The 18,370-nt window shown below is 42.6% G+C and overlaps 1 protein-coding gene across 1 annotated transcript in view; it reads right to left on the reverse strand.

Annotated features, from left to right (window-relative positions):
* Nucleotides 1-18,370, reverse strand: part of LOC138979051 (uncharacterized) — a 50,755-nt gene that overhangs the window by 12,113 nt on the left and 20,272 nt on the right. Inside the window, exons 9-22 of the mRNA XM_070351861.1 lie at nucleotides 15,961-16,168; nucleotides 14,517-14,704; nucleotides 13,159-13,459; nucleotides 12,131-12,575; nucleotides 10,885-11,727; nucleotides 6,202-8,132; nucleotides 5,161-5,860; nucleotides 4,503-4,619; nucleotides 3,966-4,150; nucleotides 3,268-3,396; nucleotides 2,515-2,628; nucleotides 1,640-1,796; nucleotides 796-979; nucleotides 176-417 (exon numbers count right to left, since the gene is read on the reverse strand). Of these exons, the coding sequence (XP_070207962.1) occupies nucleotides 176-417; nucleotides 796-979; nucleotides 1,640-1,796; nucleotides 2,515-2,628; nucleotides 3,268-3,396; nucleotides 3,966-4,150; nucleotides 4,503-4,619; nucleotides 5,161-5,860; nucleotides 6,202-8,132; nucleotides 10,885-11,727; nucleotides 12,131-12,575; nucleotides 13,159-13,459; nucleotides 14,517-14,704; nucleotides 15,961-16,168 (5,744 nt within the window). The remainder of the gene's footprint in view (nucleotides 1-175; nucleotides 418-795; nucleotides 980-1,639; nucleotides 1,797-2,514; nucleotides 2,629-3,267; nucleotides 3,397-3,965; nucleotides 4,151-4,502; nucleotides 4,620-5,160; nucleotides 5,861-6,201; nucleotides 8,133-10,884; nucleotides 11,728-12,130; nucleotides 12,576-13,158; nucleotides 13,460-14,516; nucleotides 14,705-15,960; nucleotides 16,169-18,370) is intronic.

Raw genomic sequence — 18,370 nt, forward strand, 5'->3', positions numbered from 1 at the left:
ATAATTATATTCACAGAAAGAAAGCGTCTCTTCTTTTCTCTGTGAAATTAACGAAAACCCTCGTATATAAATTGCAAGACCCACCGACAAAGTTCGCGGGGCGTTTTTTATCACCTGCATGCCTTTAGACACGACGGAGTTCTAGCACCGACAGAACGGTTTTCTATCCACTTACCCACGAAACTGTCGGACACGCTGACAGTCTCCAATCCACCAGGGTTGCGTGCTCTCACGGTGACGTAGAGGGGCGTATCCAGGGGCAATTTCATGGCGGAACTGTGTACGCTTCGCCTTTGGAGCGCGTGGGTGGGCGCGGTGACGTCACAGCGGCCTGCAGACTCCCCGACACACCACGTGAACTCTGCTACCCCTGTCTGAGGGTCTGAAAACCCTGTCCACTGCGCGGGTACAGATGTACTGAAAACAGAAATGTTGAAAAGTATTTGATCTCCTGGAGACTTTCTGCACCCTACTTCTTCTACATACCGTCTTAGAGCAAAAGAAGAAAACTGTGACTGAGGGGTTAAATTATACAGAATCAACGATATACTAAACAGACCACCACAGAGCAATCTTAACCACATCAAACTATCGACATCGACAAGCGCTTAGAACTGTACCCACGGAATACGCGCTATATAAGCTTCTTATTGATTGATTGATTGACACGAGGGAAGGAGCATAACTATGTCAAAATGAACAGAAATGGTTTTAATACTGAACAGAGAAGAAAATGACTGCCAGACCTTGGACACACGAGAAAGAAAAAAAGGTCTCCAGGCGCATTCTACTCACGAATGGCCAAGAAATTTGCTATGACGGCCATCAAAACCCACGGTCACGTGACCAGGGGTTGGGGGTGAGTTATCAAACGTCATACTCTCCGAAGACGTCACGCTGCAGAGCCTGGCATGATTGCAAACTTCCAGTGTCGCATAGTACTTCCGGCCTTGGTCAAATGGATACTTGAAAGTGTAATCTGTGGTAGGAAGCATCTTTCGTTAATGTTGGTGCAGTCAAGTTAAGATTTTTTTTTTCTAAATTTTTTTTTTTGCTTAACGCCCAGCCGACCACGAAGGGCCATATCAGGGCGGGTCAAGTTAAGAACAAACTACCTTGACATATGATGATTTAAGCTTTAAAACAGAAAACTGGAAACTAGGGAAACAACTCGGTGTTTCTTCTTTATATCCAGGAGTCTAAACACCGAAGATTTTATTTTGGTTATAATATTGCAGACTTAACACTTTCTACCCCATCTATGTTGACCACATTTTTTTTTTAGCCGAGACCAGCTGTGCTGCAGTAGGCCAATCAGAATTGTAGTGACTGTGTAGTAACGGTGTATAAACACGCTGGAATGCAGGCGTTAGATGGACGTTACAGGAAGCGACTGAAGCTAACAGTCTGAGCGGATATATCCGTACCTGGTCAGATAGAGCCATAATTATGAGTGGGTACGGATATATCCGTAGCCTACCTGGCAGACAATGAGTGAAACTAAAGCATATGCTTCGTTGATTAGCGATTTTAGTTTTTTTGAATGTTGTCTTAAGATCAGGACAGAAAGACGATTGTCCACTCGAAGGGCGAGATGTTTCTTAAAATCTCAGAATTGTTGAATGGTGATTTAACTCACACGTTTGAAGACCAACATAGACAAAAGGAATGACGTCATCTTCTTGTGGCCTTGACCCCATGCCGACCCTGAAGTAGGCCACGCCAGAGTGGGGGTCCACAAACCCGGTCCACTGCAGTGTGTACACACCTACATCAGCACTGTAGCTGTTGTGTTTCTGTGAACAGAATACATTGACATTATTACACCCCCATATTTAGTGTACATGTTTGTTTGTCTGTCTGTCTCTTTGTTTGCCCGCATTTAGATATCTGATTCCTTCTCTTTTGAGTCTGTCAGTTTGCTTGAGGATACCATCCTTTTTCAAGTACACCAATTCAGATCTGCACACACTAGTCAGAGTATTGTTCCACTTGAACACATACCAAAACTCATTAGCCTGGCGACTTCTTGTGTAGACTAAGATGCTTTTGCTGACTTTATTTTGCAGATTTTTGCAGGTGTAAAGCAGCTTTATAAACAACGATTAAACATTCAACTAAAGACGCGATTTTAGCATTCAGAATTAGTATACTGTTACTCTGCAAAGCGCCCTGATTGAAAGGAAAATATAATGCAGTAAATTAAAAAAGAAAGAAAACAAAACCTGCACAAAGTCAAAGGACTGTTTGAAAGAAGAGCTCTGCAAAATATGTTATTGTAAACATATCTTTAAGATTAACTATTAACATCATACAATTAACTCGTCAGGGGATGAGCATTTTGCATCTCACAAGAATGCCTATGATTGATTTGAGCACCTCGAGTCAAGTGAGACAAAAAGTGAATTGTGTTTCGTCTTTGTCTTTAAATCTTGACGCTGGACGGAGCAATCTGATCTGGCTGGGATTCCTACATAATTTTGTCATACGCAGCTCTACAACTACGGTACTCACATGAGAAGTGGTGTTATAACCACTATTCCACATCACACCAACTATGGGAGGAGAATTGTCCACGACAAATGGATCAGACGTCTTCAATGTCGTTAATCCGGCTCTGTTTGTTATCTGGAACATGAATTTACGCAAGAAGGAAATTGTGGAGAATGTTACTTTTAATTTTTGTTAACACTTTCTGTGTCGCCTCTTTTCTACTTTAGCCTACCATCAAACATAAAAACCGATTTCAAATTCATCTTCTGGCGACATGTCGACAGGAAATTTTGGACGCACGTTTTAAATTAAAAAATACACATTTCAGTATGTGATTCAGTTCCTTATAGCTTATGAATAAGTATGTCTTTTGTGGAATCATCCTATTTTGAATTCTAGTTCTGCTTAAGTTTACCACAGCAGGAACATTGTTGCCATATGTGGATGATATGGTAATAATATTTTCTTTATTGTGGGCACGTATGGGGGTGAGAATCATGATTTGTGGTGTGTGAGACTGAATGCAGACTAAAATCAAACCATCTCAGATCAAAAGATAAATGAACTCATTTAAAACAAGGAAAAGTGGTCCTTTTGCTTGAACGTTTCACGTTTCTCTTTATCACCTTAAATTTGTTCGCAAGGCATTAAGAAATCCCATTCTTTGCAAATCTTATGAAAACATACACTAAGCTTTAACCTCACTCAGATATATTAGCTACATGACCTACAAAAACCAATACATGAAGAAGTTAATAAGTTAAGTTTCCTTACTCTCAGTTGCACAACATAAGAATGGCCGTCAGCAAATGAGTTGGCCGTGTGTGACAAGCTGGCAGAGTTACCAGATTGATGTGTGAATGGCGCAACACTTTCCCCTCCATCTTCGTCACTCAAAGACACCTGCACAAAAACCAAAAAACGTGTAAAGGTCAAAGAGAGGCTGTTAAAAAGGAGAAAACATACCTCAGTCACACCACAAAACATTTCCTATTTCAAAAGATTCCTGCAACTGGGCAGGTTTACTGGCGTGCCAGTGTTATTTTATCTTGAAAAAATGAACAATATGATATAAACGAAACAAATCCAAAATCTGCGCAGAAAAAAAAGAATCTGTCTAGGTTGACAAGAAAACAAGGCAGTTGACAAGAAAAAGATGTGTAACAAATGCTATAATAAAAACAAAAGATAACAACTTACAAGACTTCTGCACAGATAACAAAAACCCACCCTCCTTAAGTATAAACCTAACTGCCTCCCCCCTCCCCAAATATAAATAATCGAACAACAAGTTAAGAAAGTAGGACTTGCACACATGTGAAACAGATAGGAGGCAAGCGACAATTAAACGTCTTTACAGAGCATATCTTTAAGTTCAATTCGATGTATATAAAGAAGGCAAGAAAAAAAAGAAAAAAAGAAAGGAGGAACACAGAAAAGGATGCACGTATCTATTAGAACGGCTCAATTACCTCAATGGATTCGATACTACTTTCTTTATCCTCAACACCTTCCCAGAAGACCGCCAACTCATGACCCGAAAGAAACCGCTCCGGACTGATCGTTCCTGCTGCCACCAAACCGACAGTAGGTGGCGTGTTGTCGACGATTACTTCCGCCGACCATGATTCAGTCACGTGACCCACTCGATCTTGCGCTAAAAAATGAGGTATAACCAGATAATGGTACTAACATACATTACATAAAAAAGTTAACTCAGATAGAGAGAGAGAGAGAGAGAGAGAGAGAGAGAAAGAGAGAGAGAGAGAGAGAGAAAGAGAGAGAGAAAGAGAGAGAGAGAGAGAGAGAGAGAGAGAGAGAGAGAAAGAGAGAGAGAGAGTGAGAGAGAGGGGGAGTGAGAGAGAGAGAGAAGGAAGGTGAAAAAGAATTCGAATCATAACAGTTGAAAGGTGCGTGCACTTGTAATGAAACCGAAAGGCGTAAGTAATCTTAAAGACGGAGGAAGTCACTTAAAAACTCGCAAAAGAAAGACATATCAAGATATTCACCTCGAACTGTAGCAACGCAGCTCACACCGGATGCAATATCCAACTGGTCAAACAGCCACGTTGTCCGCTGACCCACTTCCACAAAGTGGGCGTGGTCCTCTGACCCCGGTAAGCTTCCTGTAAAATACAGTTAAGTTACAGTCTCGGGTTTACCTTTATACTGTACTTGCCTATTTTTTTTTGTAACAATGGTGCTATAAAATTCATAAACACTAGAAGAAAAATCGTAAACAAATATGAACAGTTTGAGATTTCTAAACAATGATTCTCTGAAGTTTACGTCACTTCTGTCAAAAAACAAAAAACCCAAAAAACAAACACTGAAGAAAAAATTCATCGAAGAGTGTTTTTGCTCAAATTTTGGCTTTTCAGGTAGGTGCGGAATTTAAAAACAATATTACAATGAAATCCCCTACCTGCCAGTTATTGGAAATGGGAATAGTGAATCGAGGACCACATGATCAGAAATGTCACCGCTGAGAAATCGTCCATACGCTTTGTTCAAAAGCAGTCAAACTATTAAGTTTTGTGTGTATTAAAGTTCTAACCGATACAGGACAAACAGCTCAATGTCTTGTCAACATCTTCTGATGAGGTAGGTACGTGAAGCAAAGTATACAAAGTCAGAAGATAGATATCGTTGATTTTTTTCTCTTACCAAGTGCCACCGAGTAATTTACGGTGATGTCATCCGGTAAACTCGGCACATCCACCTCAATGTCCCAGAATCCTGACCACGTAACAAGCAGATGACTCCCATCACCAAGGTAACCGTTGTTGGCGTTGTCAATGACAACAAGACCTCTTTCTGGTGATGTGTCATCAATAGCAACACCATCACCACACAGTTCGTGGGTCGACTGCTTTTCACCGTGCTTAGATGAGGTTAGGACACAGACATAGTAAACACGACCAGACCGAAGTTTCGCTTGTGTTCGAGGGAAAACAACACTGCCTGTGTCTGTTTCTTGTGATGTTACACAGCTGACGTCAGCTGCACAGTTTCCGACTGGAGGAGCGTGCTGATTGGTCATTAGAAACCACGAGATGCTCCTTTCCGCGCTGTCTGTCAAAATGGCTGCCAAAAGGACGTCGCTTCTTGCAAAGTCAATGTCAAGATCATACAGATCGTGAAGCTTGCTCCCAAGTTGTTTGCTGTGAAGGATATGATCGAAGTGGTTTTCACGGAAGGTGATGTGCGACATTTCAATTATGTGCAGCGACTCGCTAAGGCTTGTGTTCAGTGGACGATGCAGCTTGTGGCAAGAGGGATGCTGGGATTTCCATGGAAACACGAGTTGGAGACACAGGTAAAAGCCGCCACTGCCCGTACCTTTGTAGGAGACGCGTCGCTTAATCTGAAACAGTATCGTGAGCATGAGAAGTTTTTGCCGATTTTCTTGTTTTGGTTGTCACACAGTATAGGTAAAACTGAGCAACGAAAAACATTGTATTTATTTATTTATTTATTTATTTACGAGGATTTATATCGCGTACGTATCTCACCACACAAGGCGACTAAAGGCGCATGTTACCTATTAATGCCGTGTGAGATGGAATTTTTTACACAGTATATCACGCATTCACATCACATGTATTTGGTAAATTTTTTGTTCTGGGTATGAAGAAAACAACCCTGAAATTGCTAATTAATTTGGTGAAAAAATCCATTCAAGGATTATCCAAGCTTTTAACTTACCTCAACATCAGCGCACGTGGGAGAACTGTGGAGAAGCCAGTCTGTCAGCGGAGTTGATCCATACTTGTCTCTCGAGACGCTCCACCTTGCCACGCAGGTCCTGTCAGCCAGGGAGTCCTTCAGACCGCTCGTCAAAGGGGCAATGCTTGCGACAGCATGAACGACGAACTGGGCATCTGCATGAGATAGGATCGTTGCCTGATGGAATATGAATGCTCTCTTGGAGCTGCTGAACAGTACTGGCCTTGAGGACACAGGAGGGAGGCAGCCGTCATCAAAGCAAGCAGAGACGGAGGAAACATACGTACGTTCGTTGAAGACTTCTGCCTTTACTTCAAGATGATCCCTCATGGGGTTGACATTTTCTTCGTGCAGCAGACATTGATGGCGAAAGAACTCGTTGCTGGGCAGAGAGTCTTGCGTGCAGTCTGCGTTTATGAACTCTACTTTGAAATGCCTCACAACATTTGAAAATTTGCCGGCTATTTCCCATGTAAGGTGTACGGGAAGTTCTGGCAATGGCAAAAGGGTAGCGTCTTTTTGACAACCGAGGATTTTCAGCGTTGATTTGGGTGTCTTCATTTCTGGTATAAGTATCGTGGTGTCTGGTATCTCTGTCACTATCTGGTAGCCGTGCAGCGTTTCTTGTTCAACTTCAGCTCCAGAGAATGTGATGTTCGGAAGAAAAGGCGACACGTGGACGAAAAGTACGTCACCAACATGAATCGGTATTCTTGTAATCTGTGTGAGATTGACTGAAGCAGCACCACCATCAACTGAATACTCTCCGACAATAGTTCCAGACTTGCAGCCATTCCCGTTAAAAACTTGGATTTCATTTCTTGAGTCGCCCTTCTGGACGATGACGAAACCGTCCGAAGAAAAGACAGCTGTGCCCCCTGTGGATGTTGCCTTGACAACCGAGAAAAGCTTGGTGTAAAGAGGTGCAGACGCAATGTTGAGACAGGGAGGTCCGCGGCTCTTGACGGATGTAAACTGAACAATGTCATCTACGTCAGGGGCTGTTCCTAACCCCACTTCTACGCGCACGTGATCTTTGTACTGTTCGCTCCACTGAACGCAGATCTCTTGTCTCTGAAGGATAGCGTCAACGTCATCAGATACTTCGAAGACTGGGACAGAAGAGACTCCTTCGCTCTCTGAGAGAGGCTTGCATGTAGGTGCAAGAATCGTTGACTCTTTTGTTGGAGTTGAAAACGCCGGGAATTCACCAGATGAGTCAGCATCTCCTGAGAAGGATTCTCCATCGCCGGAAAACGCATCTGTTCTGATTTCATCTGTCGTTGAAGACTCGAGATATTCGTCCCCGGAATGAAAGCTAAAGGTTGTGTCATCTTCCATCGCCAGTGAACCATTGATGACCGTGGAAACATTTCCTCTGCCGATTGATCGTATCAGACGCCGAAACGATGACGATGAGCGCGGATTTGGTGTGGTCTTTGATACACTTATTGACTCGCTGTCAGTACGATCTTCTGCATCTTCGCTCATTGATCTTGCAGAGGTTAGTGTGGTGTAGCCTGTTGGAAAATTGGATGCGGAAGGAGATTTCGGAGTGGCAGTGACGGCATAAGGAGGAGTTGCTGAAGAATCATTCTTTGTCGTCGCTGAAGATTGCTGTAGAGGTGACTGTGGTGGGTCTTTCTCGTTTAGTCTGATCACGTCTTTTACCACACTTAAACTTGGAGGCAAATGGGCGGGCAAGCAGACAAACGACGAGTTGACCGTAGTTACGTGACCTACAGCGTTAATGACGTGTAGTTGAAAGAAGAAGGACCGAGGCGGGTATCTGTCGTGGACGTAAAGCTTTTTGAGCGGGTAGCTGATGCAGCCGCTGGCATTCAGGTTCTTGCACTCTGAGAGAGAGTCCGAATGTGGCGCAAAGGCTGTGACAAAACCGTCCTTGTGACCTGGGAAAACAGCTTCCGTTTACAATACATTTTCTCTGTTCGTTAAAGCATTATAACGCTTTATCTCAGGCGAAAAATACAAATACACCCCCCAAATTGTTTTTCTTTTCTTGAAAAACAAAACAAGGCAAACTTCCCCAACAGTATTAAGAGAAAGATAATAAGAAAGGAAAAAAAATGACACGTCAATACTTTTTTGTTTTGTTTTTGGTGTTGTTGAAGTTTGGGCATTAAAAGAACAAAATGTTCACTTACATTTTACACAATAAAATATTCAACGGATAAATGTTTTGTAGAATTTTTCAACTCGTCACTTAGTTGACCCGAAGGATAAATTGGATCATATGAGTGCTATGCGAATAATTGCATTTTTGTTTTTTTGTTTTTGTTTAAAGAAAAACGGTGCTATCTCTATGACATCAACGCAGATTTTATTGCAATATACGGCAACAATAGAGTGTATTTGGCTCACGTAAGTGTAGCCATGCGATGGTAAACTTTGTCTATCTGTGCGTGCGTGCGTGCGTGCGTGCGTGCGTGCGTGCGTGCGTATGTATGTATGTATGTATGTGGTAGAAACTTTAACATTTGACTAAACACCGAAATACTCATTTCACCTGGTTATTTTTCAAGCATCATCTTCAAACTATTGAAGTAATGATCAACATTTTGTCGGCATGTGTGTAGTTAAAGTGTGTATCCAAAGAAAACGGGTGGTGGGGGGTTTTGAAGGGGTACAAGCAGTTGACTGGTTTGTGTCGTGTGTGGTATGTAGACCAGGTCAGGTGTCAAGACCAGGTCAGGGGTCGCGCGAAGGATTGTGGTATACATAGATTCACTTCTCCAGTTCTCACCTCTGCATTCGCCGATTCGGGGAAGACGATTTCATGTTGTTCGGTTTCTAAGCTCCAGAAAAGTAAATAAAGAAGATACCAAAGGGAGATTTCCTACAATTTGATCTGCACAGCGTTTTTCCAATGTCCACGCGAGGAAGAGCTGTCGAAAGCGCAGTGTCGATCTGGCAGCCGTAAGTACAGAGACAGATCTAGTGTATCCCACTCTGATAACGTGTCACCTACTGTTAATCCGTTTTGTTTTAATTTCTTTTTATTTCAGCAGACACGGATGTCAAACACAGTGCTAGGCAGTCACCTCTAGTGAAATGAGTTGATCTAAAGTGCCTGTAATGTTTGGATGTCTTTGTTCGTGGTTCGATTTATGTGAATTTCAAGACTTGCAGTAGAGTCTCAAGTTAAGTTTACTCTGCCCGAAAAAAACTGTCCACCATTTACTTGAACATGCAGATATAAGGAAACAGAATGAATCTGTTCTCAAAGTCAAAATGATCACGATTTTTTCCTCAGATTCAAAACATGCACTGTCATGGTTTTGTCTGTACAATTTAGTAAGTCTTACCTTGCAACAACTTCCTTGAACTTGAAAGACAGTTTTTGAATGCTAGATCTGTATCGCGTTTCATTCCAGACTCGATCCTCTCTTTGATTGTACTGTTTGCTGTTTACGCACTATCATGATTCGCTATGTAACGTTTGGTAAGCTTACCTTGCAACAGCTTTCTTGTCTTTGTTGGCATTTTCTTTCAAGGCAGTACAACGTAAGATTAGATTCTTTCGGACAGAAGGTAGAATGCGAGTTTTGAGACAACGACAGTCGTCCAAAGAAAGCTTGCTGTGGGCACAGTGGCATTTGTTTGTAAATAATGGTACATGTGATTCTGTATTTTTCTGCGGTTGATGTGGTTTCTTTTTTCCTCTCTTGTTTTTTTCCTCCTGAGTGGATCGTTATCATTTAAACATGACCCTCAGAGAGTACCTCCGTTGCTCCTTAAAATGGACTGTGAATAGTGTGTTGGCTGTGTTGACCGTCAGAATTATTTTAAGAACCAGGCTGCTGCGGTCAGTTGACATGTTTCGCATATTGTAGGTATGCTGCAAAGGTAAAGTGGCTTGTATAACTTGACTATTCTGTTTAAAAACACTGTTTATATTTGTGTAGGTTGTAGTCATCATAACTAATCGCATTTTGCCATTTGTTTCAGAAAGGAGGTTAACCTACAACAAGATCGACGCTATGTCAGATATGCCTCAGCCACATGAAGACTTCCGAATTTAGATCCACTCGGCATGGTGACAAGTCTTGATGAAAAGTATAGGACTGAGGACAGCAGTGGAAAAGGTGGCCACATGGCAGGTACCTATTGCTTAGTGTCTGCAGTGCAAAAGACAGATAAGCTGATGGTAGATTTGCAAATGAACACAGTGCCCTCTATACTGCTGATTTACGACGGGCAAGCAACAATTATGCTAATGCAGTTTAAATGATTGTGTGTCTGTGTGTACGTGCGTGCTTGTGCGGTTTTGTCACGGTATGTTTGTGTGTGTGTGTGTGTGTGTGTGTGTGTGTGTGTGTGTGTGTGTGTGCGTGCGTGCGTGCGTGCGTGCGTGCGTGCGTGTGTGTGTGTGTGTGTGTGTGTGTGTGTGTGTGTGTATTGTACAATATCTCCTTCAGGGACAACTGCATCAATAACAAATACACAGTCATTTTATGTTTGCCTTCTTTTGAAAATTATACATGGAGTTCATATGATGCGTTAGTTTTAACTCTGTGTGTGTGTGTGTGCGTGTGTGTGTGTGTGTGTGTGTGTGTGTGTGTGTGTGTGTGTGTGTGTGTGTGTGTGTGTGTGTGTGTGTGTGTGTGTGTATGTGTTACGGAGTGAGTGAGTTTGTGTTACTGTTTGTTGATTTCTTACGGGAGCCTTGAAGGCTTCGCCTCTTGTTTTGGTTTTGTTTTGTTTTTGTATACCTACCAACACGAAAAGTGATCTGCAACTCAACACCCTCAGGCTGTTCAAAGTCGACAAACGTGTCATTTTCCCATGTTAAAACCAAACGTCCCCCTTCCTCGTCCATCTCGACGGCAGTCGTCAGAGGTTCTGTGGCGTCAGGCGGAGTGACGTCAATGATTATGGGACCAAGCACACGCTGCGCGCGCAGTCCCGCTTTGCTGACAGCCTGCAGAAAGACGTAGAACAGGTCACCTTGACCAAGTCCAAGATGACGCGCGTGGTAAAAGTTGTGGCCGTGGGTCGGGGTGAAAGTTTGAAGATCCGGAGCTGAAGATGTCGTGAGATCAGAGCCGATACCGACGTAATACTCTTCCATTTCGCTCTCGGCGTCGTAACCTACCCACGTGATCTGCAGGTTATCCGAGGGAAGCGCGATGTGTGAATCTTTGGCCATTTTTGGCAGTTTTTGGCAATGTTCGTAAGAAACATGGGATTCCAAAACGTGATCGGATGACATCGGAAAGTGCTCAACGTCAACAGCCGAACCAATACCGGAGCATTTCTCTAGGCAGTTGTTCGTTTCGTTTAATCTAACTCGCGTCAAATTCTGGTTGACCAGCCAGGGTTGGTTTTGCTGTGTGCAGCCGACTGCCAGCCCGACGCGGGCGTGTGTGATGGAAACATTAAGAAGTTTGGGTGGGCTGGTGTCGTAGATTATGCCGTCTGAATATGCCACCTCTGAAGGCTCCATCGCCCCATTGTAGGCTACCACGCTCACCACAAAATGACCTGGGAATAAAGAAGAATGTCGTTCATTCTCCATATCTCTGTTCAGTGTTCACAAATCCCCCCCCCCTCCCCTTCGCCCCCTTCCTCCCAGACGCAATCCCAAATTAGCCCCTTACTCAGTTACTGGCTTATTCTTGCTCAAGCACGCAAATATCTACACATTTTAGCACAAAAAGATGTTATGCTGGAAAGCATTGGTTGAATTTAGAGCGTGTAATAAGTCTGGAAAGTTGTATTCTTTCGTCTGAAAAGTTTTATCCTACTGATTCTTGATTGAGAAACACGTGCTGTGGACAACTTGTGTACTTAACTTCTAATACGATTCTAATAAATTATAATACGAGCGTAGCACCAAGATGAGAACAGCTGGCTCACTATCAACTGTGAATCGACAGACACTCACCCTCCGATGGAAAAGTGAGAGAGAGAGAGGTCCCGCGGTCCACTTCCGTGGCGTTCGTCGCCGCGTCCATTTCCGCTGCGGTCCTGCACCGGTCCGCCATCACCACCCGGTACATCATCACTCCGCTCTCGTGGTCCTTGAAGCCGTGCCAGCGCACGTGCACCACCTCGTTGCTGGTGAAGTCCATTTCCGCCTGTCCATCATCGCCGAGCCCCTCCCACACCACGCCCACGGTGGGTGGAGACTCGTCGAGGAGAATGTCGACGGTAACGTCAGTGCGGAGGCTAGCGACGTTGGTGACGCTGAAGGTGACGTAGTAGTCGCGGTGGTGGTCACCGACGTGGTTGTCAGCGTGCACCAGGCTGGGGAAGGTGATGAGGTAACGGTAGATCTCACACACCCCTACTGAAGGACAGTAGCACCACTCTTTTCCGTCGCAGTCCGTCTACAAAAAAGACATACATTGAATGAAATGAAGTTAAAGGCATACTAACGCACTCCCGTGTTTACAAAGTGTAGTTTGCCCACAATCGATGTCAAACGCACCATAAGACCATATAATGACGATACGTCACCATGCGCGGACCATAATACATGCATTACAGCTTGTTCTAGCCTCTGAAAAAGTGAGGATGTCAACAAAGCCGCGGTGTTCTCTCCCTTGCATCAACGTTACATGTGTTGCCAAATCTATAAATAGGACGATCCAGATCAAAATGAAAATTCAAATATCTCAACATTTAAGGGGTCCTAGACCACAATATTTTGCAGGGAACTTAATTTAGTCTGTCTCCAGCTGTTGGTAAAGCAATTAGCGTGTATAGTCATCGAGTACATATGGCTTTAAACTGAGTGTGAAACAAAGCTGCATACATAATGCATCTGAAGGCGCAGTGAAGTACGAGGTGGTGAGGGGGGTGCGGTTGGGGTGGGAGGTTTGTGTGTGGAGGGGGTCTTCTTCTTCTTCTCCTTCTTCAGCATTCGAAAGAGGGGGTGTTCAAAGGCCGAGGAAAATCGACAATTCTCACCGAATTATCCAACCTCTGGACAGCCACGGCCCCTTTTCCCACGTCATCAGCCAAGTTGGAGGTTCCTAGTTTCCAGTGTACGGTGAGTAGACCACTGTGGGGGTCAAGGGCGTGAACCATCAAGGTCATGGTGGAAAGGTCAGTGTTGTTGTGCACGTACAACTGGTTTCGTCCCCAGCGACCTTGCAACCCCAGCACGCTCACGTACGGTCCGGTGTGATCAATGCTGACACGGACACTGTCTTCCTGCGTATGTGGAACATAATTCGATTGTAGCATACATGTACAAGTAGTACGTATACTTTACGAATTGATGTAAAACAATGCTTCTGATCTTGAATAAGAAGCAATCCTGACGTTCAGACAAACGCTATCAAAAAAGTATCCCTTTGACAACTTCAAATTGCAAACCAAATACTAAACACTGCGACCATTATTTTTGAGGAGATTGAATTCATAGCTAGCTAGGTAAATAAAACCTCAACAAAGTTCTTGTCTGAGATACGCTTTTCTAAACGTTACAATGATCACCATTTGACTCGGCATGAAAACATAGCGAGCTAGCTGTACCTTTTGGTGGTCATTGAATATTCTGAACCCAGCTGGTAGCGCCTTTGGCCCAGGCTTGCCAAACACATCCAAACAAACTTTGTTGCCACAAACATTGACGCTTAATCTTTTATTGGACATATTTAATTGTGAAACTTGACAAGACAGTTAAGGGGATAGGTTAAACATTTATGTGCCTGAAGTGAAAACTGCGACAAGGTCACCCGGGATCCGCCCGGAATGAGTTGATGAGTTTGAAAAACATTGTGGACCTGGTACCAGACTAGTAATAAACTCCAAGTGCTTAGGCCTAAGACGTGTAAAAAGAAATCCGAAAAAGATCTACTGCCCGCGTTCCAAAATCAAGAAACAAACAAATGTTTAAAATTTGAACTTTCAAATGAAACACCATTGTCAAACGTTCTTTGGATTGTGGACTTTACAGTGACTAAACAAACAAATGTTTAAAATTTGAACTTTCACATGAAACACCATTGTCAAACGTTCTTTGGATTGTGGACTTTACAGTGACTAAACAAACAAATGTTTAAAATTTGAACTTTCACATGAAACACCATTGTCAAACGTTCTTTGGATTGTGGACTTTACAGTGACTAAACACATACACAACGGTTAAAAGGTAATGAGAGGAACTCACGATGGAAAAAACAAATCGCTTCAGTCTCGGAAAGTGACAGAAGGAACACGATTCTATGTTTGATATGTTATTAGTTCTCTTTAAAGACTTATGAGTCTACGATCTTGTAAATGTATTGCATTTCGATAAAACGTTCTTGTTTTTAAGACACTCAAGAAAGCAGGCATGCAAGTAAGCAAGGTGTCCGACATTAGTGTTGCCCATGATGTCGGTTGCTCTGATCCAGATGTCGTAGGTTTCTCCGTCCTTCAGAGGTTCATCCAGGCACAGGCTCTGTGCTGGAAAGTTGGGCACCGCTTTATATTGTGACCTCGCCAACTGGTCCCGTCTCCACGATATCTTCATGAGAAATTGCATTAAAATCTATCAGTATGGAAATATAAAATTCTCTCATCAATTCAATTGGTAAATTAAGCAAACGTGAAGAAAAGAAAATCAAAACATTCTATGGCTTTGGAGCCAGCTCTTGCCCCCGAATACGCTTACTCGTTGAAAAATACCATCTCCCCCTTGAAAATCTCCACGTATACCATCACAGATCCTTTAGCGCTTCTACGTGAGATAAGAACAGCCTGGGACACATATATATATATACACCAAAAATCAGCATCATGGTTGCTGCACTGGCGTCAGGCTATACAAAATGCTAAACAACGTTAAAGGCATACTAACGCACTCCCGTGTTTACAAAGTGTAGTTTGCCCATAATCGATGTCAAACGCACCATAAGACCATATAATGACGATACGTCACCATGCGCGGACCATAATACATGCATTACAGCTTGTTCTAGCCTCTGAAAAAGTGAGGATGTCAACAAAGCCGCGGTGTTCTCTCCCTTGCATCAACGTTACATGTGTTGCCAAATCTGTAAATAGGACGATCCAGATCAAAATGAAAATTCAAATATCTCAACATTTAAGGGGTCCTAGACCACAATATTTTGCAGGGAACTTAATTTAGTCTGTCTCCAGCTGTTGGTAAAGCAATTAGCGTGTATAGTCATCGAGTACATATGGCTTTAACCTTTGATGCTTCCAAGGAGAAAGATGGTTAAGATAATACAGATCTGAGATGGTGAGCATAGTCGTTAACATGGAAAGGCCTTAGGCATGTACGTTAAAGCTTTGGGCCGATCAAAATCGAATGTCTCCACAAGAACAGTAGTGTGAGTTTAGCATAAAGCTTTGTGACTTTAGAAGTCTGTGCAATGTACCCTCAGCTGTAGAAAATATCGCCTCTACCTGAGTAAAATAATCATAATTAAGTCCGCACACATTCCCACCCTCTACAAGATGCAACATTGCTTTTGTTATGAACTTTAGTAGAAACATATTCGCTGGACGTATGAGATTCCTGGATGAGTATGTGGTCAGTACGATGGTCTATTGTATGTCAGCTCGCTCCCCCCAGTGAGAAAGCAGCCCGCATTTCCAGGAGGGTAACCTCACAGGACTTTATGGAATTGTATCCTTATCCTTTACACGGGAAATGGACTACTCTTGAGGCAAAGACTTAAAGATTCAAACGTTAAAAGTAGTTAGGAGAACTAAGAAAATGTATGTGATGCAAATGGTGAAAGGTAAACAACATACCTCGAACGTGATGACACCTTTCACATTTGGAGTTCCTGACACGGGAAGCAGACCAGAAGTCTGATCGTAACGGCCGTATATCTGACGACCGTTGTCCGTTCTTACCGGCATGAGGAAGTTGTTGTGGTACATCTCCGTGTTGTAGAAACGCCCTGTCCAATTCGCGCACACCTCCTTGGACACGTCAGTCTGCCATTTGTTTTTCGAACTGTGAAAAAGCATCTTCATGAGAGGGAGTATCTCCGTGGGTTCGCTTTCTGCTGTTTTAAACTTTCCAGACATTAAAAAGAGTTAAGTTTCAACGAAGATTCATGCTATCAGCCCCAAAATTGTTTGACGTCGAAGCCCTTCGTCAAGAACAACATTGTATTTACTTAAAAATTACGTTTCATGAAAGGAAGTATCTCAGATTTACTACTTACCGATTACGTTTCATGAAAGGGAGTATCTCAAATTTACTACTTAACGATTACGTTTCATGAAAGGGAGTATCTCAAATGTACTACTTACCGATTACGTTTTATGAAAGGGAGTATCTCTAATTTACTAGTTACTGGTTACGTTTCATATCAAGTTTCAGTGTACAGTCCCCGGCGAAAGAAACGCAACTCATTCGCGCCCACTGTTGCAAGAGATTTTTCGTCATTTTCGAATTGTCGTAAAATATGAACCAGATAAGGTAAATCAAAAAGTAAAACAGATTCGTAGAGGATACTTTACTGGCTCTACGATAAATGCATAGTATTTATTCGTTTTAATTTTTTACTTGTTCATAAATTGTGTTATACAGGGTAGGGGTCAAGCGAGACGTAAGGCACATTCGCATCGCCGCACCGTACCTGGTATGATTTATGGAGGGGTTGAAAAATGTACCTATTTTCATTTTGTTCCCAATTTTTCATTTGGCTGCATCTTGTGTTGATTGTAAGGTGATTTTATTTTATAAGAATATCAATTCTGTTGACATTAATTTATATACTGCGAGTATGGAGACCTAATTTACAGCCTATTTTGCACCAAGATTTGTAACACGCACACAGGAAGGTCTTTCCCAGGTGACATGCATCGTACTGGAAACTATTCAGTTCCTCGCAGCGAATCTGTGAAATGGCGCCGGTGTTATAAAGAACAGCTAGCATCATTGTGCCTGTCAAAATATCATGTCAAACCAAACACGGGATTGCCAATTCGAAGAGTCACATTAAAACGAACGCACGTGAACCCTCATGAGTCTTGTTGCAAGATTCTGTAATTTCTGGTATTTGGATATTGCACAAAAACTCAACTTCCTTTCAGACAACACTTAATGTGCACAAACACTTCCCGCTAAATGTAGCTAGGCTTGCTTTTTTATGAAGACAGACCCAAGCGATTGAGGAAAACAAATCCATGTTGGATTTCACAGAAAAAATCAAAACCCAAGTTAGTTATGAGCTGAAAACTGAAGGCCATTAAAACTTTCAAAACGTATCCGGTAGTCACAGGTTTTGTTGCCAATTGTCTGCAATACGTTCAGTGGTCTTTTTAATGTCCCCTTTTAAAGCTCTTTATGTACGACCGGCAATTTCGTAAAAAAGAAAAAAAAATCCGCCATTTCGGTCTTCTCACCCGGAATATATTAATAAAGACCATCAACATTTATATTCTCACAAATCCCTATCAGGTCGCCTATTCTTACTCCTGATGAAGGTTATTTTCCCTACAAAGTATATCACATTTGCTATGCACAAACAAACAAACAAACAAAAACTCGCATTTACACGCATTTTCTTTCAGAGGCATTCGTGTGAAAACACAGACACACAGACACAAGCACGCTTTAGCGCACGCTCGAATACTCTGGGTTAATAAAGATAACTCAAAGATCATGGCATATGAAAAAGCACTGCAACATCATTACTTCCTTCACAGATATATGACCCCAATCCAAAAGTCAAAAACATATGCGTGCCAACTACAGACAAGTAACGCCCTCCCAATTAAGCCACAAAGCGCGCCACTAAAGTAAAGCATCACAAAGAACTTCCTAGTCGCTTGATGGACCAAAACGGGAACCTTTTTGGGAGATGATAGAAACGGACAATTTCAAATGTTACATATCAAGTTCACATATTTTCCGTAGCACATGGCGACACGTGTAAAATTGCTCTTGCAGATGAAGTTTTCACTTCAAAGTCAAGTTCGTGAAGTGTTTCGCAGCAGGGGAAAGTACTCTTATTTCTGTCTACGCCCAACAATGGTGATGAGGGACCGGAAGTGCGTCAGCAAATAAGTTCGATAACTTCCTTTTTATATTTAGTCAAGTTTTGACTAAATATTTTAACATCGAGGGGGAATCGAAACGAGGGTCGTGGTGTATGTGCGTGTGTGTGTGCGTGTGTGCGTGTGTGCGTGTGTGTGTAGAGCGATT

The sequence above is a fragment of the Littorina saxatilis genome, linkage group LG10, assembly GCF_037325665.1.
Source record: "Littorina saxatilis isolate snail1 linkage group LG10, US_GU_Lsax_2.0, whole genome shotgun sequence".
Lineage (NCBI taxonomy): Eukaryota > Metazoa > Mollusca > Gastropoda > Littorinimorpha > Littorinidae > Littorina > Littorina saxatilis.